This window comes from Podarcis bocagei (genome assembly GCF_964188305.1).
Source record: "Podarcis bocagei genome assembly, chromosome: 1".
NCBI classification, from domain to species: Eukaryota; Metazoa; Chordata; class Lepidosauria; order Squamata; family Lacertidae; genus Podarcis; species Podarcis bocagei.
In genome coordinates this window covers 94577682-94605471 of record NC_138125.1, presented here as the reverse complement: position 1 = coordinate 94605471, position 27790 = coordinate 94577682, and the positions used below count along the sequence as shown (strand labels likewise).

At 41.1% G+C, this 27790-nt stretch overlaps 1 protein-coding gene across 9 annotated transcripts in view; it reads left to right on the top strand.

The window, feature by feature from the left end:
• The window catches only part of SEMA5B (semaphorin 5B), a 375751-nt gene that overhangs the window by 249610 nt on the left and 98351 nt on the right, over nucleotides 1–27790 (top strand). For all 9 annotated transcript variants that reach the window (XM_081188335.1, XM_081188332.1, XM_081188333.1 and 6 more), the window contains 2 exons: nucleotides 20752–20814; nucleotides 26648–26746. In XM_081188335.1, coding sequence (XP_081044461.1) covers nucleotides 20752–20814; nucleotides 26648–26746 — 162 coding nt within the window. The remainder of the gene's footprint in view (nucleotides 1–20751; nucleotides 20815–26647; nucleotides 26747–27790) is intronic.

Sequence of the window (27790 nt, the reverse complement as noted above, 5' to 3'; positions counted from 1 at the left end):
AAGAGAATGCAATTGCTTCATTCAGTCCAGAGGTTCACTAAGCACCCCCAGGGACAATTGATTAAGACAGAGCATAGAGGACACTGCTGTAATGAACTCTCGACTACTGCACAAACCTGCTTAATGTTTGACTGATATAGTTTGCACTGTTTATGCATGGAATGTGTGTGTGGGTATCTGTATATTGTCCCAAGTATTTTCTGAAACGGAAAAATAAAGTTTAACCCTAAATTAAATAAAAATAAAAAGCAGCGCATTGTGCAACTTTGGGCAAGTCACTTTCTGTCTCTACCTCACAGGGATTTGCAAGGATAAAATGGTTGGGGGAATATATCATGTACTCCTTGCAGGAAATGTGGGCTATAAATGTAATAAAAAAGTAATAATAAATGAATGCAGATTCAACTGCAATGTTTGGAATTTAGTTTTGGTTGTACTGACGTTAATCAGACTGGAGTGCTACAGGGCTGTGTAATTGTTGCTGTTGTTGTTGCATATTAGTTAAAGTGATGTCGAAAACATTTCAGTGAGTTCCAGCTGTTTTGTTCATGCAGTCTGTTGACTCTGTGTGTGACCCTCCCACCAGCAAACTGGGGAGCTCTAACATGAGGTGGGGAAGGTGTACAGGGGCGGATTTAGGTTTGATGAGGCCTTAAGCCACTGAAGGTAATGGTGCCCTTTATATGTCCAACTGTCCTTTGTCAACAACAAATTGTCACTTTTTGTGTGTGTTGAATATATGCTATATGGTAATTTATGGATCTATTAGGTATCTAAAGCCATTTGCACATGTTGCCAAGCAACCAGTCCATGCAGAATGTAGGCACCCTATATATAGAAATGAGCAAACCAGTGATATTTTAGGGAGCAGGCTAGCAGGTGGGGCGCATTACTTACATCATAGGAGCCTACACAACACAAAACACTGTTGCTGTATGTAGGTTTTATTTTATTTGTTTTTTATCTTATATTTTGGAAATGTACGTCCAGCTTTTTTCCCATTTAAATTTTTTGGGCCCCCCAAGAGAGTGGGGCCCTAAGCTATAGCTTGTTTAACTTATACATAAATCCAGCACTAAAGGTGTAGGAGATGGAGAATGTTGCTTTTGGAGAGGGAATTTGGCTGACAGTATGTGGCAGGAGTGGGTAAAGCCCAGCCAGCAGAACATTGTTTTCACATACTCAAAATAAGACATGTTGTCAAAGGTTTTGTGTTGCCTAAAAACAAGGTAGTGATTAATGGCAAAAATAATTAGCCTTTTTTTATTTACTTACGGGGAGACTTCTCTTATGGGGGGGGGGAATTGCTATCTTTTGGCACTTTTCCAGAAGAAAGTGATATTCAAGATATAATTGATAGCAATTACCTCATATATAGCCTCTCTGCTCTATATGCAATGATGAATGATGAAGCCTAAATACCAAACATTCACTTCTGTTTTTAACCCCTAGGCAAATCTTTCATTTCACTTTCTTGTCTGCCTGTCCATATATTCATACCTTTTTTTCTATAAAAAAGTGAAACTTTATGCCTAGGCCATAATTTTCTGGCTTCATTTGGAGTATCATATCTTGGCTGAATATGAATATGGCTGAGTGGACCTTTTGACTGCTTGTGTAGCTCCTTTGTGTGAGTGAGCAAATAACCAAGAAGTCTGTTAACCATAGTTTTCCAATTTGGATGAAATAGTTAATTGCTTCAGACAAGCCAGGATATTAAGCAATGGTTTGTGTCTTAATATCGTGGCTTATTCTGGAGATTTCAACCTTAACTTCTTGGTTCAGATGAAACAAGAAACTATAAATTAATGGAAGACTTTCTCATTTGCCTGCTGGCTCATGTAAATGGTGGAGTGAATGGACAATGTGTATTGGCAAAAGGCTTGTTCACATCTTGGGTTATTAAACCTAGATATGATAACCTGAACATAGCGACTCTTACAGCTTCTCACTTTTATATACACACACATATATATAAAACACACACACACATAAACACTAGGAGCAACTTGCCTTGTGGTTTATATTAGGGCTTTCTGTGAGTACTCAGTAAGTAATCAGTATGAATTACGGATTTTCCCCCCTGAAGCCTGATCTGTGTTCTATATTTGCTGCATTTAATGGACACACTTGCGAGTTTTAAAATAACCTTTACTACTTGTGAATCCACTGTATGTGTCATCTTTTTGCATGATACATAACGTTTAAACTACTTCTGTATTCCCATCTTGCTCCCCCCCAAAAAAACCCCACAAAAAGGAGAAAATGGGAAGTATATTGATATTTGTACATAGTTATCAGGATGGAACAGCTGAACACCCACCCTAGCCAAGTACTGGCAAAGTCTGCGTTTGAACATCATGTGAATAAGCTGTAATAAATATACAGTCATACTTCGGGTTGTGAACGTGATCCGTGCGGGAGGCATGTTCGCAACCCGCAGCGTTTGCAGTCTGAAGTGCTGCGTCTGCGCATGCGCGTAACGTCATTTTGTGTTTCTGCGCATGCGTAAGTGCCGAAACCCGGAAGTAACCCGTTCTGGTACTTCCGGGTTTGGCGTGGTCCACAACCCGAAAACGCGCAACCCGCAGCGTTTGTAACCCAAGGTATGACTGTATAATAATTTGGCATGGAATCTGGAATAGTAACTGCCATTCTTTAAAAACATCCAGAAAGCTCTTGCCTTCACAGAACAATGTTGGCCCTGCAAAACCTTTCTTTCTTTATTTTTTTAAAATGATATTTATTGGGAATTTAAAGTTACAGAAAAGAGAAAAGAAAGAAAAGCAAAGAAAAAAGAGATTAAATAATACAAATCAATACAAAAAGAATAAAAAGTACCAAACATACCATACACCAAAATCAAAAACAAGAACAAAAAATAAATTTAAAAACAAATCCAATATTCCCATACCCTTATCTTCATTAACTTATTTCCTTGACTTCCTCACACCTCCCTTTTTTGTATTCTAATTATTAATTATCTTAGCAAATCCTTTCCATCTTTCATTGTATTCTGTCCTTTAGTTGTCTTAATTTATTTTAGCCTTATCTTACCATAAAAAACCCTAAAACTTAAAAACTTGTTTATACATAACTCCTTATAACATTTCTACTAAAGCCTAATAGTTTCATTCCAAGATTTTCCTAACAGTCGTTAATTTTGCAATATTTCTCTAAATGAATTTTTAAACTTTCTGCCAATCTTCATCCACCGTCTCTTCTTCCTGGTCTCGGGTTCTGTCAGTCCTTTCTATCTGTTCCATCTAGTCCATCAACTTGGTGATCTTATGTCCGAGGGTCTTAACTCTTTTCCATGTCCCTTCTGCAGATCTTCTTCATAATTGTACCCGCACTTTACTTTGTCTTCTGCTGGTCTTGTTCTTAATTTCCTTCCTTTGTCTCTGAGGAGTAGATCTCGGGGGAACAACCTAAGAGTGTCTTTATCCCTTCTCAGCCGGTCAGCCCATTCTCCATGGTTAGCACTAAAATCCAAAAAATATTCCAAAACATACTTCAATGCCCCTCCAAAGTTGAGTGCCTCAACCACTCCAATCTCCTTCTGGCCCAAAACCAAAGGTCAGAGCATCCCTGCATAGGAGGATCTGACCAACTTGCCATCTCCAGTCCCGACAGGACTCCGTCTCTCCAAGTCTGCCTCACTCCAGATTCAGTCCTAAGAAATGACAACTTATGCTCCTGCAGGGCCACATCTCTCTCAACTTGTATTACTTGAGGTTCAACAACAACCTCCTCCTTTGTCCTCTCCGCAACTTGCCCTGTCAGGGCAGATTCCTGGGTCAGTTGTTGAGCAGGCAAAACCTTTCTTTCTTTATCACCATTTACTGGCTTATTTCCCTCCCAATCAGCTATATGCACAAAAAGGTCTAACTTATAAATCCCGTAAATAAACAAACAAACTCACTAACAGCGAGTAACAAGAGCGCATTAAAGTTTCAGTCATGCATTATATATAATGTGTAAGTGCTTGGCAAGAGATGCATTGATCTTACAAAGGATGTAAGTTAACCCTCAAATCACAAGTGGCTTACCAGAGAACCGTAACACTTGTCATTTGTTTAACATCCAAACCCTCTCTTGTTTTATCAGTTGCAGTACTGACATAATACTGCTGCAGCACTACACTTCTGGTGACATTTTGTAAGTGCGGCTAAGCTAGGAACTTAGCTGGCGCACACGTTTTAGAATAAGCTCTTTTGGGGCCCATTCCTCTACAGCTGTACTCGAAACCACGGAGCTTACTCCCAGGAAACTGAGTTTAGGATTGCAACTGTAGGGCTCACCCAGACTTCCATTTTCCCCGTGATTTCTAGGCACGTGTCCGAAAAGTGGTTCTTATGTCCTGCCACTTTCCCCAGGAAAACCTGCTGTTTACTTCCTAATCAGAACAAATCTGCAGAAAACCTCCATTTTTCTTTATTTTGAAAGGGCTGCGGGGATCTTGGTTCAATTATTCATGTTGGGTGGTAAAACCCCCATGTTGAAAACTTTTGGAATAGAGCATTCTCCGTTATATGGACAATTACAGGCCAACCTCTTTATCCAAATCCTGCTTCAGCCCTACTATCTTTGGACATAGACTTCGGCTCCACTCTGCAACACAGACCGCAGCACGATTAGTGATAGCTCAACAATGGAAGAACCAGACTGAAATACTCCTAAAAGTATGGGAAAATAATATCTGGGGCACAGCAATGTCTGAACATCTCACCAGACGCAGGAGGGCAATTAAAGGCATAACATTCCAAGAAGTGTGGACCCCTTTCTTTAACTATGTTAATGACCAAAATCAAGTCCTTGTTATACCAACCACTCAGTATTCTCAGTGGAGAGGGTACATTAAGTAATATGTTTGAAAGTATAATGTGTAAGTGTATGTCTAAAGTCAATGGATAAAACAAACACCATTGGGTGTACTGCTGGATAAGTGTCTAATGGTTCTTGTATTTGTTTAAAAGCCAACAAATTTGTAAAAAGAAAGAAGTAAAACCTCTCAGACTTGTGCCTAGAAATCATGGCACAAACAAAAGTGTGAGTGAGCCCTTTGCATCTTGCAAGAAGCTAACAGCCATACTTTCATTTATGCTGCCTACTTTCCCCCACTCACAGTTTTAAAGCATTTAATTTTAGCTTCTGTTCAGCCTTTGCAGTTTTCCCTGGACAATGTAATCATGCCTTTTTGTGCTGGTAACCATTTAAACTGACATGTGTTCTACAGCTTCTTTCAGATGAACGGCTAATACAGGAGGGATTATTGCAGTAGCACAGCCCAAAGCTACATGACAAAGTCACTGACATGGGCTGAATGGCTTAGCTGATCTTCTAGCAAAGTTGGAGCTGGTAGACAAATAGGAAGCCCAGTTCATTAATCACTCGTCTGGGACATTGATTTCAAGTCCGCAAGTGAGGATACAAACTGCCTTGAATCCTTTTATACCCTGGTGAAGCTTTTGGTTCAAAGAGACTTCCATCCCTCCAAGCTGGAAAGAACATTAAAGGGCCAGGTGTTAAGGGAGCAAAAAGGAATTCAGGTCCCAACTTGGATAGCTGTAAATACTGTAAATGTACTTTGAAGTAACTACCTTACTTTGCAAGCATTTGTTCAAAACAGTGTGTGGAGGCTATCTCCAGGCTGACCCAGGGTGTGTTGAATATTGCATAATTAACTTGTAACATTTAACAGTCTGCCCATTATTCACAGATGGTGTACTGAAGCAGGCAACTCCAAAAGCTGTACTCTTTAATTTGGTACATCAACCAAGGATCCTATAGACTTAACAGTTTTATTATTTAAAAGGTTTTTGTGGGCTAAACCCCACTTACATCTGAAGCATGAAACATTATTCTCAGATGTCATGGGTGAAAGGGGGAGAAAAGAAGTAAATTGTTGGGTTTAATGTCGTGAAAATGTACAATGCAGCATTTGCTGATAACGCCATAATCTTAGCATTGCTGAGCTAGCTCAACACTGTTATTATTATTATTATTATGCTTACATGCCAGAACTGCTTCTAAGTGGTTTACAAGTATAAAATCAATTATAAAATCCATACATAATTAAAATCCATTAGAAAAGATTTTCATCAAAGCATTAAAATATCAATATTTAAAACTTAAAGCACAAAACAAACCAGTTAAAAAACCAGAAAAAAAGAGAAAATACTTAGACCAGGAAATTCAAGTTCATGGGAATGCTGCAGTGGGCCATGAAACCATCTCTTTGTTCATCGCTTAATGAATATGATCAAGCATCCTGATAAGTTCTAATTTTGCATTTTCAAACTGAAATATTTTCGTTTGCAGGAGATCTGAAACTTTTAGGTCAGTGATAGAGCGTCTTGGGCAATTCTAATGTTCCCCTGATCTGAATGTTCTCCATTCTAATGTCAAATTTCTGCCCATTGATTCTTCTGCAGAGAGACTGACCTATTTGTCTAATGTACAAGGCAAAAGGGCACTGCTAAGATGACTGCGTTATACCAAATACGGTTGTTGTGAATGCTCACGGTACTTATCTTGCATATGTTTAAACTGCAATTGAATTGTCTCAGACTATATATATATATATATATATATATGCATTTAATGACATTTTGAATATATTGTACTCCAACTGGGAGGAAGTGGAGATCTGTGGGGTTTTGCAGACAAGGCTATATTTTAATCTACGCAACCAAAGAAAACTGTATGCCACACTTACCCTGTTCCTGCACTGCTAGACAGCACTGTGTACTCCTCCTCCGAGCCACTGCGCCGCACCATACACACCTCTAGCCAGTCACATACAGTGGTACCTCGGGTTACATACGCTTCAGGTTACAGATTCCTCTAACCCAGAAATAACACCTCGGGTTAATAACTTTGCTTCAGGATGGGAACAGAAATTGTGCTCCGGAGGCGCAGCAGCAGGATGCCCCATTAGCTAAAGTGGTGCTTCAGGTTAAGTACAGTTTCAGGTTAAGAACGGACCTCCGGAACGAATTAAGTACTTAACCCGGGGTACCACTGTATATAGGTGCAGTTTCTGCTACCCATTGAAACTAGCACCTACAAGGCAAGGAAGAGGGTGGAGAACCATGGTCCCATTAAAACTAGCAGGGTCGTGCTTTTCCTGTCAGTATGCAAGAACTGCTCACCAATTATTAAAATGTCAAGAGAGATAATCACAAGAGATCAGTTTTCAAATACTGAGGTTACTTCAAGATTCACTGCGCTTCTGAAAGACAGAGATTGTTGCCCCCTCCCCAACAGCATTGATATTTTATGTTGTGTCCTGGAGTTTGTTTGTTGGTTGGTTGGTTGGTTGGTTGGTTTTAAAAAAAGGCATTTCCAATATTTCCTTTTTCCAATAGGTTCATTGTGACAACCAGGTATAATTGAGGGTCAGGACTCACTCTGTATATAATAGCCTGGTGGTTTTCTGGAGGTTGCAGATATTTATATAGAATATATTGCTGGGCGGGGAATTGGGAGGCTGTTCACAAGAATTGTTTTTATTTTTTAAAGCAATGCTTGTACACAGTATGTGTGCGGTTGGGGGTTTGGGGAATGCCAGAGGTGTTCTGGGAGGGAGCAGGGTGGGGAGAGCAGAACACCATGGGAAGGATGGTAAAGAAATTATTTCTAGGTATATCAACACATAAGAAATGAAAAGGTCTGGTATTATATGTGAAATTATATTTTGGCACAGATACATAATTATAAGGAAAACCTGGTGCTCGGTGTGATAATACTGTGCTAAGCACTAGCGGTCAACATTTTTACTTGGCTGGAATAGTTCAATCACTGCCTCTTGTGTTGATGGATTGGGTGGTGTGCGCACATTCAATTTCTTAAGAAACCTTGTTTCTTAAGTCACGCTGCTATGGGCAGCAAAAAGACAAACAAAATAACATAAATGCAGTGTGTGTGTGGTGGGGGGAAGAGCACTGGAACTTTGTGTGAGTTGCCCATCCCTTGTGGGAAACATATGGCTTGATTTCAGAGTATTGTGAAATGGTGGGCACATTTTTATTCTGTTTAGAATTAAAAATGCATTATAGCATTGACACGTAAGTGCAATCTATTAAATAGAAACACCCACCCACCTACCCCATAACAGCAGCAAAAAGCTTGGGCAGAAAACTATCATGGTTTCTCCTTCCCACTCCATTTTATTATCAGAAACCTGTGAGGTAGGTTAGGCTGAGAGAGAGAGAGAGAGTGATTGGTCCAAGGTCACCCAGTGAGCATCATGACTGTGGCAGAACCTGTGTGTCCCCAGCCCTAGACTGACAGCTTGCACTGCCATTTTTCAGTTTACTCCACTCTGCATTGACAGTGTAGAAAACACTAACATGAAACATTTTACCGCATGGAATAATGTTTGCTGTTCTGCAAACACAGCCAACATTTCTGCAATTCAAAGCCGAAGTATCATGTGTAATCCACGTCACTGGATTCAGGGCAACTTTGCAAACCCAAAGAATCAGACAATAAGGAAATACTTTCAATGTGTTGATGAAACTAGAATTTGCAAATATATGGTTGTGTTTGCAGAGGATCAAAGAGAGAGAACGCCAGTCAAATGCCTCTGTTGAATATAGCTATGCTTGATGGGTGAGAGGTAACTGATTTATGAGGTGCCAGATTGGTTTGAACTAGTAGTTGGCAGAACTGTAAAGAGATTATAATATCTGTGGACACTTGCATTGAGGCCAGTTGAAACAGTTAGGAACTTTTTGAGAATGTATTGAAATTCTGTTAGCCTAATGAAAATTTGCTCTGTGGAAATTACTGAGGAAGCTCCTCAGGGATAACCTGTAGGTCTAATAATCAGAAGTATGATGCCCGTTTACGTAAATGGGAAGAGACATATCAGACTTGTAAGGATGGGCTACCTTCTATAACTGTGCTTTCCTTCTTTTTTCTGTAAAAAACAAACTTCAATTATGTGATTTTCCCTATTATAAAAAGTGTTTTATGATTCTTTATGTATTTATTTATGAAAGCTTATATACTGTCTTCCATACCAATCCCAAGGCAGTTAGAAGACAACCCAATAAACACAATTTAAATCCAATAAGAACACTTTACAATAAATACAAATTACAATGATAACAAGATTCAGTCACTAGATCAGCTATCAAAGCCTCAAGCAGTGAATCAAGTTTCTCAAGGGAAGAGCAGATCGTCAAGCCACATTGTGAAGAAGAACCTAAGGACTGGGATCAGAATTGCTGGATCAGACCAAAAGTCTATTCTGTCCAAGGTTTTTTGTTTTTGCTTCCAATGAGGACCAGTTTGATGGAACATCATATTACTGTGGTTTTATGTTTGTGAAATGCAATGCAATTTTTTTTTTAAAAATGTTCAAAATATAGGGCCTAGATGAGTTCTAATTGGCTACTGCAAGAAGCGTGATATGAAGCATGATATCAAAGAACCATTGAGACTCTTATGAAGGAAAGGCTTTCAAGGGAGAAAGGTAAACACCCTGTATTTCTTGAATACAGGTTAGAAAGTTAAAGAGCCTGAAAGGATTGCAGACAAATGGTTGCTCTGGATGCTGCTAGCTGGATAATTAAGGATCTCATAGCACAGAGGAGTTTGGGGAGATGCATCTCACCACTCAATGTGGGTGCAGAGTATCTGTCCCAAAGATGCTGCCTTTTGGCCAGGCTCTAATAGTCCTTTCCCCTTGGCAATTGGGAGCAGGTGCTCAAACCCCCACCTTTCTCACTGCTTTGTTATCTTATCTTATCTTATCTTATCTTATCTTATCTTATCTTATCTTATCTTATCTTGTCAGCACATGGTCAGAAAGATGTCAGCTCTACTGTACTGGTGGTCTTATACATGATGGTGCTGGTGTTTTTCTGGGTGGAAGCCATGCAGGCTTGTTGCATCTGGCTGGGTACGAGGGAGATTTGATATTTGGCTTTCTGGAAAATGTCAATATCTTTGTTTTTCAATAGCAAGTGTTTTTGCATAGGATATTCAGGCAGCTGCCAAATACCCATTTCCAAAATGAAGCTAATGTCACCTTGCCTTTAGCTTCGTTCCTGGTAGCAGAGTGTTCTTTTATAAGCTAAACATTAATTCCTCACTCCCACCATATTACATCAAGAGCGTGTCAGACTGGAATACTTGGAGGAAAGAAAAGGTGCAATAATGGAGAAATGTAAAGGCAATTTATATAAGTTTATACTGTGCATTTGTTTATTTCTCCAGCCTTTGGCCTTCCATGATGCTTTGGTGTAGTTCTTTTGAAGGGGAGACAGGTGGCTGTGGGAAATGGAGTGCAGAGCTCAGAAGGAAGCAAATTGGAAGAGAAATGGCAGCATGGCAAAAGAGCAGAGGGAGAGAAGACCAAAGGAGTTGGCAAAGAAATTTTTCTTTTTTTAAAAAAACGTAACCTTGGTGTTAGAGCTTTATTTGCAGAAGCAGCAAGTGAAATCTTCACTGACAAGGAGGGTTGCACAGATGGCTGTAGCATCAGGTGCTAATGCCTAACAGTGAAGAGGAAGAGAGTGAAACAAGACAAGCTGTAGGGATAGAGAAAGGAGTCAGTATAAGGGCATCTCTTCCCAGAGTTTCTATGTGTGCGTGTGAGAATAATGTTAATGGAAGCTTTGGGAGGAATTTGGGGTGTTTGCAAAAGACAAGCTTTCCTTTTATCCAGATAACTGGTGAATGGATATCTTGTAAAGGGAGATTTCCCCTTAAAATTGAAGCATCTCATTTTATTTTACTTTTTACTAAAGTATCATATAGGCGTTGCTTTGTCATGATTTGTCAGCTTCCAAAGTAACCCATTCCCCCCCTTCTAATTTCTAACCATTTTTATGGATTAAATAAATATTGGAGGCTGCATTTTATTGTCGTTCAGTGGAGGACCCCCCACCCTGAAGTTTTCCAGGCAAGCTACTCTTAGGGTCATGCTTTACTAGAGATATGTGCAATTTGTTGGAAAGGAAGATGTAAGGAAGGGAAGATACTCTGTCGTCTCCAGGGTGCAATAGCTGTCATATTACTCCACCTCCTGCCCTACCTCTTATGTGTATAACTCAGTGGAGGAGGATGTAGCTGGCAGCCAATATTCAGCATTTCCTACATCAAACAAGTGTCTAAATCAGGGGTAGTCAACCTTTTTATACCTAACGCCCACTAATGCATCCTTCTTGATGGTAAAATTTCCTTACCGCCCACCAGTGCTCGATGGAAGGAGGATTCAGCTTGTGCCGTAGAACCCCCTACCGCCCCCCCTAGAATCCTGAAACGCCCACTAGTGGACACTAGTGGGCACTTAGACCCCTGGTCTAAGTAATGTGCCCTGGTAAGCTTTTGGGATGAGGTTATTTTGCATGTGTGCATTTGCTGCAGATTGAAGGAAAAGTAGAGGTCATGACTTAAACAGTCACCCATAGGACTGTTCCTAAATGCATAGAATATATTTTATAACTCCCGCCACTGTATTTGGCTCAGCATCTTACAGGAAACATATGGAAATATCTATCCATCCAATTTCTTAATGGAAAACTGAAGAGAACAGTCTAGTTCTGAACCTGGCTGCAGACGAGGAGCAGCTTGTGTGGAAACACATATTTAATGTAAGCAAGAATTATAGCAGATGGGTGGCTTTGTAATTAAAGAATTCAGCTAGGTCTTCATTTTCCAGATTAAGTCAGAAACACATCTTGTTTTCTTACAGCTTCTCCCCCCCCCCTTCTTAATATTGGTCAAAATCAATTCATCTAGCAAAATAAAGCCCAACAGGAGTTGTCTAGATGCTTATTCAGGCTGGCACAAACACAGAGCTGAATTAATTGTGAACTGCTGTTGAACTTGGTAGAACCAGATGTAATGCAAGGTTGTATCGGTGGCAGCGATACAAATGAATGCAGATACAGTGGTGCCCCGCAAGACGAATGCCTCACAAGACGAAAAACTCGCTAGACGAAAGGGTTTTGCAGTTTTTGAGCTGCTTCGCAAGACGAATTTCCCTATGGGCTTGCTTCAAGACGAAAACGTCTTGCAAGTTTGTTTCCTTTTTCTTAACACCGTTAATACAGTTGCGACTTGACTTTGAGGAGCAACTCATAGAATGCGGTGTGGTAGCCTTTTTTGAGGTTTTTGGTGATTTTTGAAGCTTTCCCAAAATTTTCCAGACACCGTGCTTCGCAAGACGAAAAATTCGCTAGACGAAAAAACTCGCGGAACGAATTAATTTCGTCTTGCGAGGCACCACTGTAGTCTGATGCAAGTGGTTTATGCTCTGCTTATTTGCTACTAGGTAGCTCCATCTGAGTGTAAACCTGACCCCAGAAAGTCCCTTTTCTCCTTGTAATTCTATAAGTATTCATAGATGAGGAATACTACCAAATAGGACATGTTATCTTGCTTTGGAGCATGTTACCAACTAAGCCTTTCCTTGACTCCCCCTTCACTTTATTGATGAACCTTTCTGCCATTTTCTCCATTTCCATTATTTACCAGAAACTTCCCTTAAGAGTTTCCCTTTAATTCATGTCAATTTCTTATCTGTACAAAGTATTCGCAATCTGTCATTTAGCTAAAGAGCCTCTGGGTTCTCTTTAGCCTCCGGATTCTTACTCAGAGTCCAAACAAATTATCAGCCCACCCACAAAAGTCTCACAAGAAGAGTTATTGGACACAATGGTCTTTCACTCTAGGCTTGCTTCTTATGGGCAGACCCAAGGTGGATGGTACTTCCTTAGGCCAGTGTTTCCCAACCTTTGGTCTCCAGCTGTTTATGGACTACAATTCCCATCATCCCTGACCACTGGGTCTTGCTAGCTAGGGATGATGGGAGTTGTAGTCCAAAAACAGCTGGAGGCCCAAGGTTGGGAAACACTGCCTTAGGCAACCCATAACTGTGTCCCATGCAGCTGCACTCTCTACATCCAGTTCCAGATGCAGCAGATTTTTTGAGTTTCCCAGAGGGTCTGGAGGATGGGAAAGGTGCCCCCCTCCACTCACAGTTCTTTCTTCACCCTCTGTCCTCTCCTCTTCTTCCTCCAGCTATGAATGGTATATGCATGTGGGTATATGTGTGTGTGTGTGTGTGTGTGTGTGTGTGTGTGTGTGTGTGTAGAGAGAGAGGGGGGGTTGGGCTGTGTATGTGAAGAACCAAACAAATAAACAAAAAGCATCTATTGTGAGCCTGTTTGCAGGAGGGGCACCTTGGAGGCCCTACGATCCATGAGTCTTGTTGGGAACAGGCCCAAATGGGAGCCCCAGTTAAGGACAAGATAGTCAAAAGTTCAGGAACTTCAGCTTTACAGTGGTACCTCGGGTTACAGACGCTTCAGGTTACAGACTCCGCTAACCCAGAAATATTACCTCAGGTTAAGAACTTTGCTTCAGGATGAGAACAGAAATCGTGCAGCAGTGGCGCAGCGGCAGCGGGAGGCCCCATTAGCTAAAGTGGTGCTTCAGGTTAAGAACAGTTTCAGGTTAAGAACGGATCTCCAGAACGAATTAAGTTCTTAACCTGAGGTACCACTGTATTGAGTTTAGGTCCTTGATACCGAAACAGGTCGCTATTCTCCCAGTCCTTTCCCCCAGGCAAGACTAGAATCAGGTATGCCAAGGGATCAGGCTAGTTCTTCCTCAGGAATCTTCAACCCTGTGTCTTATCCATTAATATAAACTGTAGCCTTCAAGAATTCAGTCTAGTACCAGTAAGCTTCATTTTTTTCAGTAGGCTAGTTGGTGTCCATGACATTTGAATCAAGGACTCTGTCTCTACTCTTATAGCTATATAAAGGCTATCTTTAATGACAACTTGTTTAAAACACCAGATAAGGCGAAGTGACCCCAAATACTATTGACATTATGACAAAAAGAGGCTATAAAAAATCTTCTGACAAAGGCTGAGGCAGCCACATCATTTATCCATCAGTGACGGATAAGTCTGAAGTTGATCCAAAGCTTGGTGACTGACAGTGACCATATGATTCATGAATTACTACATAAAATCAAGATTTTGAAGCATATTTTCCCATAAAAATACTAATTTAATAAATTGTAGCTAAAGTATACACATTGTAATATCTGAGGACGGCTTCTACTACCTTTGCCTCTGTGGATTTCCAGTCACTTTGAGTGTGGTTTTTAGTTGTAAAACTTGGGCTTTAAAATAGTTGTATTTTTCTTAAAGGTGGGTGTTGGGAGGCACAGAACTAGGGCCAAATGTGGACCTTCAGACAGCTCTATCTGGGCCTGGCCATGCCTCGCTCTCCAAGTTGCACCTGCACTGGTCCCACTCCAGACCATTATTGAGTGCTGCTGTCTGACTGGAAAGTGTCCTTGAACTGTGATAGTGATCTATTCTTTGCCTGGATGGAGGATGGAAAGGTGTGTGTGTGTTTAGAAATCTTGGATTTATGTGTGGCCTACTGTACAAAGATAAGAATCACATCCACTACTATACCCACTTTTGCCTCAGGCCCCATCCAATACTGGTTTGCCCCCACACTCCAGAAGGTTCCCCTTGAGCAAATGCAGCCTCCCTATGGGGCACTGCAGTTGTTGGTTAAAAAATTGCCCCCGCCGCTTAAAGGTCCTCCTGTATAGGAGGGTTAGAAGTTAAAAGGTTGAATGTTTAAGGGGATGTTTTGTTCAGGAGGTTCTGCCCTAAAGGGCCAAAGTTTCAGCCTAGGAAACTGGCAGTAGAGAGGGGAAAATGAAAGTATAGCTTGCAGTATACTTTCCTGATTGGCTGGAAGAGTTAGGGGCGGAATGAAAATGTATTTGATATAAATTAAGCTAGAAAACTGGGCAAGTCAGATAGTTGAGAGTCAGATACTTGAAGAGATGCAGACAGAAGGAACTAGAAGAAGGGACCATGAAGGGCTCAGAAGCTGAAGTGAGGGATGCAAATTGATAAGTATTGACTCGGTTAGAAAAATTGTGTCGAACTAGTCTAGGTGGAAGCATTTATCTGCTTGTTTACTCAAACTGTACAATGGATTGATCTTGTAAAATCGTTTTCTCAGACTGTTTATCTTATTGCCTTACTAAAACTTTATGTAAAAGCGTAATTTGTCTTGGAAAAAGTTGGTCTGAGGCCTTGTTATTTACTCCATGCCTAAGTGCTTTAGCCAGTATAGGGAGTATGTTGGGCCAGCTAATGTACAGGAAGTTATAGGGACTGTTTAGTGAGTGTAGCCTGAGGAAAATGAAATATATTCGTTTGGTGGCAGTGTTGGAAGTTAAGAAGAAGGAAGGGTTGGCTTGTCTGGTTTGCTTGCCTGCCTTCCCACTCATGGTGAGGGCTATGGCTGAGGCCCACACAGCCCTCCAGTGCCTACTGTCACAAGTGAAGAGTTGTTGTTGTTGTTGTTTAGTCATTTAGTTGTGTCCGACTCTTCGTGACCCCATGGACCAGAGCACGCCAGGCACTCATGTCTTCCACTGCCTCCTGCAGTTTGGTCAAACTCATGCTGGTAGCTTCGAGAACACTGTCCAGCCATCTCATCCTCTGTCATCCCCTTCTCCTTGTGCCCTCCATCTTTCCCAACATCAGGGTCTTTTCCAGGGAGTCTTCTCTTCTCATGAGGTGGCCAAAGTATTGGAGCCTCAGCTTCAAGATCTGTCCTTCCGGTGAGCACTCAGGGCTGATTTCCTTAAGAATGGATAGGTTTGATCTTCTTGCAGTCCATGGGACTCTCAAGAGTCTCCTCCAGCACCATAATTCAAAAGCATCAATTCTTCAGCGATTAGTCTTAATTCCGGCTTGGGATTCATCCAGCCCAGCCTTTCGCATGATGAATTCTGCATATAAGTTAAATAAGCAGGGAGGCAATATACAGCCTTGACGTACTCCTTTCCCAATTTTGAACCAATCAGTTGTTCCATATCCAGTTCTAACTGTATCTTCTTGTCCCACAGAGATTTCTCAGGAGACAGATGAGGTGATCAGGCACTCCCATTTCTTTAAGAATTTGCCGTAGTTTGCCGTGGTCGACAAAGTATAAAACTTTTGCATAGTCAATGAAGCAGAAGTACCGGTAGATGTTTTTTTCTGGAACTCTCTAGCTTTCTCCGTAATCCTGCACATGTTTGCATCACAATTGTCTGGTTTGTTTTGTTTTAAATATATTGCCAGTTGCCTTGAGAACTTTGGCTAATAGGCTAGTGATAAATATTTCAAATAAATATTTGCATTCAATTGTCACATATATTGTGTTATTCCTTTCATTGCTTCATGCCGCAGTACTGAGCTAGCAGAGCAATTTTAAATGGGTGGGGTGGGGGAGAAAGGGAAGAGGGTTTATCCCATGTGGAAGATCCAACAAATACCTGGGCACCAGTGGAGTGGAAGGTAGGGTGGAATTTCCCCACTCCATTTTCACCTCCTTTTTAGGGCTGATGTTTTCTTTTCTGGGGAAAAAATATCAGGACTGATGGGAGGGGATCTGTCACTGTATGGTGATCCACACCCCAGAACACCCCCTTTTCACAGGTACCACCACAAGAGTACTGGTGTTGTAGGGGCAAGTGTGCTCGATTTTGCATTTTCTTGCATTCCAGCATTTAAAGTACACTGATTAGCTCTGTATGTAACTTTGCCATTTAATTTTTCTATGTTCTTGGATGTATTTCATCAGCCTTCTCCTGGAACATCAGTACTCCTTTATTAAGATCACTCTGTCTCTTTGGTCTTATCTGTTGTACTTGAGACTCTGTACATAAAAGGAATGTCATAGTTCCTGTTCATGAGGTTTTCAATTTACCATGCAGTTGGCATTAAATAAGCAAACATTAAGTGATAGTGGTGCTAATAGTGTCGTCACATTTTATAAAATGATTTCTGCTGACATAAAAGGCTGGTTGAAGCGTATCTTTCAAGCTAAGATTCTTGAGGGGACCTAACGGGAACTTTCAGTGCGTCGAAAGGGTTGGGAAATGAGGTTGTCAAAAGCTTTATTACACAATTGTGATGTAAAGGTTCACTGGATCTGCAGGAGCCCATAAAGAAGTACAGCAGTGTCAAGCTGTCTTCTTGGAAGAACATAAAGAAAGGTACTAAAACTGGGAGAGGAAAGATGGCAGCCAAAGGAGAACAATTAATGAAGGGAGATTAATGTTTTTCATGAAGGAAATGTAGATAGGAGGTGACTTTTGAAGGAAAGGGAGGAAGTTCGAGTGCCATACTAGTACGTTGTGGAGAAAGAGATCTGAGGAATTGTGTCAGTGTGTGTTAGATCATTATTAGGGGCAAGATTCATCAGGCCGTTTTGCCGGCAGCATTAATTTTCCTCTAGAGTACCAGGGTTTCTTAGTCTTTGTCCGTTTCCCTCTCAACATACCCCAGGCATATTCAGACGCCTAGTAAAACATAGCTTGCCCTTCCTTTCTGCTTAATTGCCCCCTTGACTATAATTAAAGTTGAATTGACTAATGGAGCAGTCACCAGCAACATGTTCCCATAATTTTCTCTGTTGTCAATGGTTTCTATTATCAACAGATCTCGCTGTGCTACTTGCTAAGGTTAGACGAATTTAAGGACAGTGTTGCTCTCACACAGCCATGGGAATGCCATTCTTTGATATGAACTTAGGTGTTTGTGTGTATACTTATATATTCTACAGAGTCCACTAACTTCCATCAGTACAGTTCCCAGAGAGGCCAGAGTATTTACCTTCTGAGTTGTATTGGTTGCTGAAAGTAAAAACAATAACATAAAATCTTGTTTCATTTTGTCCTGTCAAGTGTTGTCAAGCTAAACTCGGCTAGTAATGGAGAATGTATCTGGGTGTTTCTGAAATGGGAAGAGAAGCCATCTCATGTCTGGAGGTTGTTAAAGTGGGTTTTGTTTTTCCTTTTAGCTTGTCAAAAATTGATGTGAGGTTAGAAAACATTGCATCTTTCTGGCAACAGATATGACTATGTGAAAAACTTTAGTATTTAATCTTCTTTCTGCTTTAGTTGTATGTATGGGGGTGGAATATGGTGAGGTGGAACATTTGTTCTCCTCAATATGACATGAGATGGATTTTTGTCCTGTTTTTAAGTTTAGGGAAATTTTATTTCTAGAATGAAATGATTGGGTGTGCTCAAACAAAACACTAAGCTATGGTGTAACATCATGAGACTGGGCCTAGGTTCTGCTTTCATTAAAAAAGAAAGAAAGGGAGGAGGGGAAATAATAAGAATGTGTTTTCTAAAACACAGGTCCAAACCCCAAACTGTTATTAGATGCGGCCAATGGCCCAGTTTGTGCTAATGGCAGATAATAATATTTCAGGGGAGAATGGCTTGTTAGGTTCACAGGGCAGTTTAGGTGGCTTTTCAAAATAAATTTGTTTAAGCGTGCCTGTTTGTTCACTATAATTATGTTGTGCTTTCAATGTAAATTCTTACAGAATAGCGAAGTCCTGTAAGTCATTGGGACTTCATTATTTGGGGTATTCAAACTCCTTATTTATGAAATGTCATTTTGACATACTGTACAAAGAGTATTAACAGAGTTAACTTGTCATAAACTCTCATTTTGCTTAACTTTACAGAAAATCTCAGTTTGCATAATTTGCACCCAAAGCTCAATATAAAAGAAGAAAAGAAACAGAAAACATCAAACCAGAAAATAATACCTCTATTTAATATTCCCCTTTTTGCTTATAGTATCTTGTTTAATGGAAAGAGTAAACTGCCATAAAAATTAAGATTTACAGCCAGACGAAATGGAAGTTAAGTATTATGACTACCGTAGTGTAACACTCCCAATGTGAACATTTGCCCTGCAAAGTCTGTTCCTAATCTCACTTGTGCAGTCACATATGCCTGCACCCACATGCCACCCACCTTCAGACAACCTTATCTACCCCCCATTCCTGCAGCTTGAGTCTCTCTTATGGCCATTCCCATCTTGCCTGCTTCTTATATCAATCCTCAGTTAGCTATAAACTCCGCAAATTATAAATGGAGACAAACATGCGCAAAGGAGGCTTATAAGAAACAGTCATTTGTTTTTCCCTAGTTTAAAATGGCGGGATGCTAGGTTCAATTCCAGAAAGTGAAGCAGCAGATAATTCTCCCCAGCACACTTTGAGATTATTCTTCAGTTCAGCATTGTGTTATTAGTTCAAATGAAAAGATGGTTACTTAACCAATTCTTGGCTTAGGTACAGCTCCCCTGATTCTAGACTGATGCTCAATCATAGTAAGAACAAGCTTATACCCTGTATGTTGGGTTTCTCTGCAGTTTATTATTTTCAAGGTAAATATGTAAATAAGAGCAGGAGGTGACTATCTCTGCTATGTTATGATGGCTGGATTCAAATATCTGCTTAGCCATTAACTTCATTGGGTGTCATTCATTATGGCACTTTTTCTCAGCCTAAGCTACTGCATGGAGATTTATTTGCTTTTGTTCCAGATGGGATGATTGCCTTATATACCATCCTGGGCTCTCTGGGAGAGAAATAGGATACAAATTCAATAAGTGAAATAGTTTAGGTCATAATACATTTAAAATAAGTCGCCCTGTAAAATTGGAACTGGAAAGGTAACAGGAGAGAAAAGCCTAATGAGAGCTTCAGACTGTAATGTTAAGGAGAGTAGAGGAAGGTGTAAGTGAGCTCCTAAAGATTAGTGATTGATATGGTGATTCTCTGTAATGATCTCAGCCACCCACTGAACTTTTCATGCTTCTCCATGTCATGTGCTGTCCACTGTGTTGGATAAAGTATGTGTTTGTTTTCTATGAACTGGTCAAATTGTTGGAGAGTGTTAGCCAGCCACAACTCCCCACTTACTTATAAGTGGCCAGTGCTAGAACTCAGCCACAGCTACTTTGGTCATAACTGAATGTGAGCCCAGAACTAAACTGGAGGTATATATTTGTCTGAGGGACAAAACAAATGAGATGTAGGAGGGAGCCTTAATCCAGGATCCCATGCATTTTTTAATAAAAATTAGTAGTGGCTGGGGAACTGTGGGGTTTAATCCTTTCCCTGTGAACTATTTTCCTGTTTGAAACTATACAAAACAACAACAACAACCCACTACCAGCTTTTTTTTGTTTGTTTGTTTTGGTTTTTTGCCCCATGGAAGATACCTAGAGGTACTAGGTGGGTACTTGGAAGTTTTTCACTCAAGACAAAGAGGAACTTTGGGGGTGGTTGATTTTAATCAGGGAGGTCATACAGGGAGAAGGGACTAAATTCCCCTCTTCAACTCCTGCATCTGTTATTAATTTCAAATACAAACATGGAAGACCTTGATCATGGATTTCTTAGCTCTAGGCTTGGCCCTGGGCACCCAAAACCACTGAAGTCAAAGGCAAAGCACACACAACGCTATGATAAATGCAGCATGACTGATGGAAATGTGTTGAGTTTTCAGAACATTCTCCATTCTTGGGATTTTCATATAAATGAAGTCCTTTGGAAAAGTTTGAGCTAAAGTTTGAGCTAGTTAAGGCTGAATTATAAAGTGTTGTTGCATTTATATGAACATGTAGAAACCATTCTTTCCGATGTTCGTATGATTTATGCCTCGGCCCCTAGAGGGTTTATCTCCTTTATTGATTGCTGCTTCTTTGCACTCTGTAAGAGTGATGCAAAAAAGAGAATCTACCACAATGTCTGCTGCTGTAAATTGGCCGGTGTAGCTCACTTTTAGATATTCCCCTGTGTCTTCAAATGAGGGCTGGCCCAAAAAAACAAAACAATAGTGCATGGTACCGTTATATAACTTTTCTCTGTTTTGGTTCCCCAGGCGACAGAATGGGGTTCAGATGAAGACACCAGGAGATCATGTCAGAGTAAAGGAAAAACTGAGGTATGTTCACCACCTACCTCCCCCTGCATACAGCCATAGTTAACTGATTTTTATACCACCTGGGAATATTCACAACAAAACATCTGATGTCAGAAGTCTGATATGATGCTACCATAACATATGTGAAATACGTATATATAAAACGCTGGTAGTTCCTTATGACCCACAGTATAATTATTCCATGGGAATTTAAGATTGTTTACTTCTGGAGGCGGTACAATTTGTTGCAGGTCATGGAACAGAATGGTGTCAGGCTAGGAGTGTGGTTTACTGCAGAATAGATGATGCTAAAGCCAGAATTTCTTACAGTGTTCAGCATCAGATGTCTGGAGCTCAGCAACATGAGCCTTCTTTGTTTTTACTGTAACTGCAGAAGAGCACCTTTCTGTATCTAAAGCTGTGCCCATGCTCCAGCTCACTCTGCATCCATGGTACTTCCACCACTGGTTTGGGAGCACTGCTCACACAATGTCAGCCACGATCCCTATCTATCCAGCCAAATCTTATGAAATACTATGTTTTGATGCATTTCCCCCACCCAATCCGGCTTGGATCTGAGTTGAGTAAAAGAGTGTGTTAACTGCATTTTTACCTGGAAATGGGAACACAGTCTGAGATGCTTAAGTGGCAGCCTACAGGCATTATCCACCCAATATCTTCTCCTGCTTGGTCCTGCCAATATCTTCTAGCTCAGAGGTTGCTTGGTGACTTAGGTCCTATTCCAACTATGCTACCCACAGTTACTAGGTCCTAATTAGAAATGTGTTAAGGGGATTCACATAATCGCCTAGCTGACCTGGGCAGTTTTGTATAGGACCTTTATTATCTTTCAGGTAGCCTGGGCCCAAGCCATACAGGGCTTTATAGGTCATAACCAGCACATTGAATTATGGCTAGAAGCAAACCAATAGCCAGTGAAACTGTTTTAACAGGGGAGTGACATGCTTCCTGTCGTGAGCCCCAGTCAGCTGTCTGGGTGCAGCATTTTGGGCCATCTGAAGCTTCTGAACACTTTTCAAAGGCAGCCCTATGTGGGGCATGTTACAGTAGTCCAGCCAGGATGTAACTAACCTTTTGAACTGCATCTTTTGCTTTAAGCTCTCTTGTGCAACACTCCACTAACCCTACCTGTCCTAGTCCTTTTCCAGACTGCACCTGCCACCTTCCATGTGTTTAGATAGCCTTTCCAATGCTGATGTTAGTGTTATCCTGCTGAGTCCCTTTCCTACTGATTTGGATAGTCCCAGCCCTGGTTATGCAAGCGAGCTGTGTAAGCCTCTGTATGTTTGCTTTGTCTTAGTTACACATGGAGATTTCATTTGTTTTCTTGGCTGGGGAAGGTTCCCCAGGACATAGCTTGACAAAAAAATTGCCCTAGACAGAAAGGACAATGCCGTACCTTTTCCAAATGGTTGAGCTTATTTCCTTCATTCTTTCTCTGCAGAATGCAGTACAAGTCCTCTCTGTCTTCCGTAAAAATGGTTTGTAAGTCTTGGCAATAAAGAATCTTGCAGACATTAAAAACAAACAAGAGACAGAAAATCATTAGTAAATCCTGTTTGGTATCTTCTGCACGCCAGGAGAAGACAGCTTGGCTGGGATGCTGGGCAAAACTGATTAATGAAATTGTTTGTCTAAAGAAATAAATATAAATATCTGAGAGCGTGTTAATAACAGTGTTTTGCAGCCTGCAAGGTGTTCAAAGAAAATTAGGACAGACGGCAGCAAACACATTACAATCGTCTCCCTGCAGTCCTGAATGAAATTTCTTTGAAAAGGCAGGCTGGAGCAGAGCTTTCTTTTTTTCTTTTTCTTTTTCTTTTTCTCTTTTTCTTTTTTCCTTTGCTTTTCCTTCTGCCCCAGTCACCAGACTTCCAAATACAGTCTGTAACCAGGTTGCTTTCTTATGATGCTATTGGAAAACCATGGACTCTAGCTGTCTGGTAACAAAATGCTTGTTGCAGAAAGCTCATTGGAAATAATTTCCTGGCATGTTAGGAGGTGGACTGCCTTTATATGTTTCAGGTCCTGTTTTCCCGGTTGGCTTTTACGCAGTCGCAGGGGACCTTTCTTTCTCCTGCCATGTATTTCCTGCTGAGTTTTTTTTTTTGTATCTTTGGTCCCATATGAACAGCTAACGCAAATGCTGCCTGCACTGGATTGTCGGCCAAAAACCTCAGGTTAAGGGGTCATAATTCGTTGCCATTTCTCTAGGATATATTTTGCCATGAGCTATTGAGTGCTTTTAAAAACATTTATTTTGTGATAATAGTGGAGCTAATAAATGAAAGGAGCGTACAGACCAAGGATAGGAAACATGTGGCTCTCTAGATGCTGCTAAACTTCAAGTCCCATCAGCTCTAGCCAGCCTAGCCCAATGGTGATGGGAGTAGAGGTAGATGGATTGTGGGCTTGATATGGTCTCGTTTGAAATAGCTTCCTGTGCTCCTGTGAACCAAGTTTTCTTTTTATATCAAGCACAGTTATTAGTTGAAATATACATCTGTAGGACAAGAAGGAGAAATTTTGTAAATGTTAATTAAGTATATATATTGGAATTTATTTAATAGTTTACTAAATGTACCCCATTAAGTTCTAGGGGGTTCATTTAAATCATGGGTAGCAAACTAAGGCCCAATCGCCTTCTAAATCTGGCCCGCTGACAGTCCGGGAATCAGTGTGTTTTTACATGAGTAGAATGTGTCCTTTTATTTAAAACGCATCTCTGGGTTATTTGTGGGGCCTGCCTGGTGTTTTTACATGAGTAGAATGTGTCCTTTTATTTAAAATGCATCTCTGGGTTATTTGTGGGGCATAGGGATTCGTCCTTTTTTACCCTTCAAAATATAGTCCTGCCTACCACATGGTCTGAGGGGCAGTGGACCGGCCCATGGCTGAAAACGTTTGCTGACCCCTGATTTAAATGTAAGAATCTTGAGGTGCAAAAATCAGATTTTAGGCTCTAGAAACCTTGAAGCTATAGTTTGACTCAAAATAAGTCTTTGAACAGATCCCTTTCCTTACTGCTTAGTTTTGGGATGTGTTGTGCTTTCCTTTGGTGAAGTGGACCAAGCAAAATCATCATAAATCCTGCTTCTGCATGTGTAATTCAGCCAAAAATGCTTCTTCTGAGCTTTTTGCCTGAAGGAAACCTACAAAGACTGAAAATATTTGACAAGACCAGATTTAAAAGTGATAGTAGGTGTGTAAATGAAACTTTACCTGTTCTGTTGACTTATATGCAGGCAGATTTGCCTTTGAATCAGGTGCCAGATACCAATTTAACTGGATTTCATTTGCAAGCATCTGACCGCCAGCGCATTCTGCACTTATGCCTTAGATTCCTGCCATGCATAGAGGCAGGCCACATGATTCAAATGCGATATGTGTTGCCCAGCATGGGTAAATGTATTTTCTACAGCAAACAGTGCTGTTAATGCAGAATAAGCTGGTAGACTGAGGTGGTAAAATTATACATTGTGACATTTCAGAATACAGGTGGAGGTGAACTGTGGTTTTATTATTGCTTACCTCTGTATAAAAAGCTCTCTGTAGGTAGTATACAAACACATCAGGGAAAGGGGCCATGCTAAACCTTTCTTGGCCGAGTTGATAAGTTTACTCTCTTACAATGTAGCTGGGGGAGAGCCAGAAGGGTGAGATCACAGAATTCAGCTCAGAGCCTTTGTTTCTTAAGGCTCCATCTGATAGGCCAATGTACAATAACCCACAGTTTATCTATTTCTGGAAGATTATGAGCTGAATCACCACAGCTGAAGTCTTGCTTCCAGGCTGAGAGGTATTTCAAATCTGATCCCTGTATATCTGATCAAGACATAATGGAATTGAAAAGTGAGGCATGTGAAGCATCTCCAAGGAACATTGCGGTCTTGACATGCTCATTCTGAATGCTCCCTCGGCCAGCTCTGGTGGTTCAGATCCCGCTATCTGCACAATAGAGTCTCTCTGTATCCTTGATAAATACATCCCCAAACACCAAGCACGTATGGTGCCTTGTACATAGGCAACGCTATGATGCCATTTGTTATGGATAGCCTTTCAGTGAGTTGGTTTCCATATCACAAATGAAAGAGTGGGATCTTTCTTTCCCACCAAGGTGATTTGGAGTGCTTTTGCATTCCTGATATGCAGAAACAACATCTCCCAGGAAATGTTTGCCACCAGGCAGGCTTGTGACATGGGATGTAGAAATAAAGTTTTTGCTCAAGAGGAAAGAGGCTGGTGCTTCCAATTTATAATAGTTTTGTCCAAGCTGCAGTACATCAGAGAATGAATTTTAAAAATTAGAACTGTAACCCAAAATACTGCAGCCTCTTACGGTAGGTGGCCCATCTTCCCTGACCACTGGTCCTGCTAGCTAGGGATGATGGTAGTTGTAGTCCCCAAACAGCTGGAGGGCCAAGTCTGGACATCACTTCTCTAGGGGAAGGAGGAAAAGGCATAGTTTTTTCTCAAGCTATCTAACTCTTATGTATTGGGGAGAGTAATATCCATACCAAAGTCACTGTATGGCTCTATTGCTGTTTATGGGCTGGTTGGGAAACAGTGCTTCTCTCTTGCCTTTTATGTAGGCAGTGGGAGCAGCCCCACTTGTAATTTAACAAATGTCATCCCATTCTGCAGTGGGATCACCATAGTTTTGTGTCCATGTTGCTTGAATTTAGCCGATATATTAAGTTCCAGTTTCCAGATGGTGAAAGTGACAATCAGACAAAGGTATTGATCATTATGAACGCAATATACTGAATATTTTTTCCCAGGTGATTGAGTCATATGTTGTCTCCCACCCCAGTTTGTCAATAATCTAATTACGTTTTATAGAATATATTACACATGGATTGTTAGTTTTATGAAGGTTCATTTTCCAGATTGCTTAGTGCTGAATTATAACAAACGCTTCAGCAAAGACTTCTTGTATTATGTTTACATTCACTGCAACCTGACTTTCCAATTTTAATCCTTTAAAAGAAGATTTGACAAATTCATGGAGGAAAGGCTCTTGATGGCTGCAAACCATCATGACCATATTCTGCCTTCACTATTAGAAGCAGTGTGCCTCTGAAAACTAGGTGCTGGGAAGGACAGGTGAGGAAAGTGCCATTGCACTGTGGTTCCTACTTGTTGGCTTTACATAGGCATCTGGTTGGCTACTGTGAGAACAGGATGAGCTTTTTGCCTGATCATCAGGGCTCCATTTATTTTATTATGGTCTTAACTTAACCCCGCTACTCATTGTACAACTTCATTGTCAAATGGTTGATTATCTTAGCCTTGTTAGGTAAGCTTTTTAAATCCTCACCAAAAATAGTTGTCAGTAACTGTAGTTCCACACCTGCTTTGTGCTCCTTGTACCTTTGGGATTATAAGACTTTTGAAAGGGCTGTGCTTTCCATTAAAGCAGATGCTTAAAGTTTTGGCTATCTTCTGCTTTTTGGTAGTCACTACCAGCATAAGGCTTGACTGAGGGAAGTCACATACATGGCACTAGGCACATCATTCTTGAATATAATGTTCCCTGATCACATTAAGAGCAGATTTATGAACATAGGGACTTGATGTTTTAATTTCAACAATTACAGGTGCCAAGGCCAGTCTCTCTGGAAATTATCCTCTGTGAAGCTTAGTTATATCAGTGAAATGGACTTGACATGTGCTCAGAGACACACTAGTCTTTATTTCTAAGTCACATTTTCCAGGACTAAAGCATGACATCAGAAACAGAGTCTGGACTAAGCCCTGGGGAGTGTTCACTCATATTAAGCACAGGCTGTTACTCTTTCTTGGAAATGTGTTTTTCTGTTTTTCGTTTCAGGAGGAATGTCAGAACTATGTGCGTGTCCTGATTGTGTATGGAAAGAAAGTTTTCACTTGTGGTACCAATGCTTTTTCACCAGTGTGTTCCAGCAGACAGGTAAGTTGTGCCTCTTCTCTTTAAGGATGAATCAGAGAGCAGGATGAAAAAGAATGACTGTAGGTTGTCAGATGCTGATGGTGGTTGCTTGTGAGTAACCAGGCAGGACTCCGGCCTGTCTTTTACAGGTTTTATTGTGCAAACTATTTACAGTGCAGATCTACAAAGTTCATGTCCATCTTAGTCACTTGCAGAATCTGGGAGTGGCCCCTTCTGGCTTCTCCCCCAACATAAGAACTTCGGCACCCCAAGCCTCCTCCCCTCCTCCTTGCGTTTCACCTCTCTGCGCAAGCTGGGCGATAGAAGTGGCGTGTGTCCCTCCTGGCCAGCCTGGTGAGGTGAGGCGCTGGGACTCTCAGCAGCATCCTCGAGCCCTTTCCTCGCTTGGCTGGCCCCTTCCCTCTCTTCTCCACTGGAGGTGTGGCTTTCCCCACCGCTGGAAGAGGAACTGCTCCTCAGGAGTTTCGGAGGCTCTCTGTATCCCAACGGTCCCCCTGCCTCCCTCCCCTGTTCCGATGGCAGTCCCCTGACAGTAGGTAAATGAGATGGGAAATGTAAAGGCCTCAGTTTTACTTGCCTGTGTAGCATCACTGGGTTGTGCTTACCTGCGCCTCTAGTGGACAAAGGAAGGAGTAGCTGTTACAGGAAATAGGCTGCTGGCCCCTCTTCAGTTGTTTGTTCCTTCCTCACCAAAACATGTTACATTCTCCTTTGGCTCCTCTTACTCTTTCATTTTGGCTTAGGAATTTTATTCTTTTTGATAATACCCCTAAGTAATCTTCTGGGGTGGTGGGGTGGGACTAAAGCGGGGCGGGGGAACTCCTAAAACAGCCAAGTGAGAAGTGAGTATACACAGTCAGGTCTGAAAGGTGACTTACTCTTGGCTGGGAAGGTGGAGGGAAGGAAGAACCAAGTGAAAGGAATAGAATGAGGTATGATGGAGGAGAGTGTGGCTGACTGTTAAAAGGAGCATTCCCTGCTGCAGCATTTCATTGCAGCTTCCACTTGTTCTAAACGAATTCTGATAGATGTGTAGGCATACGA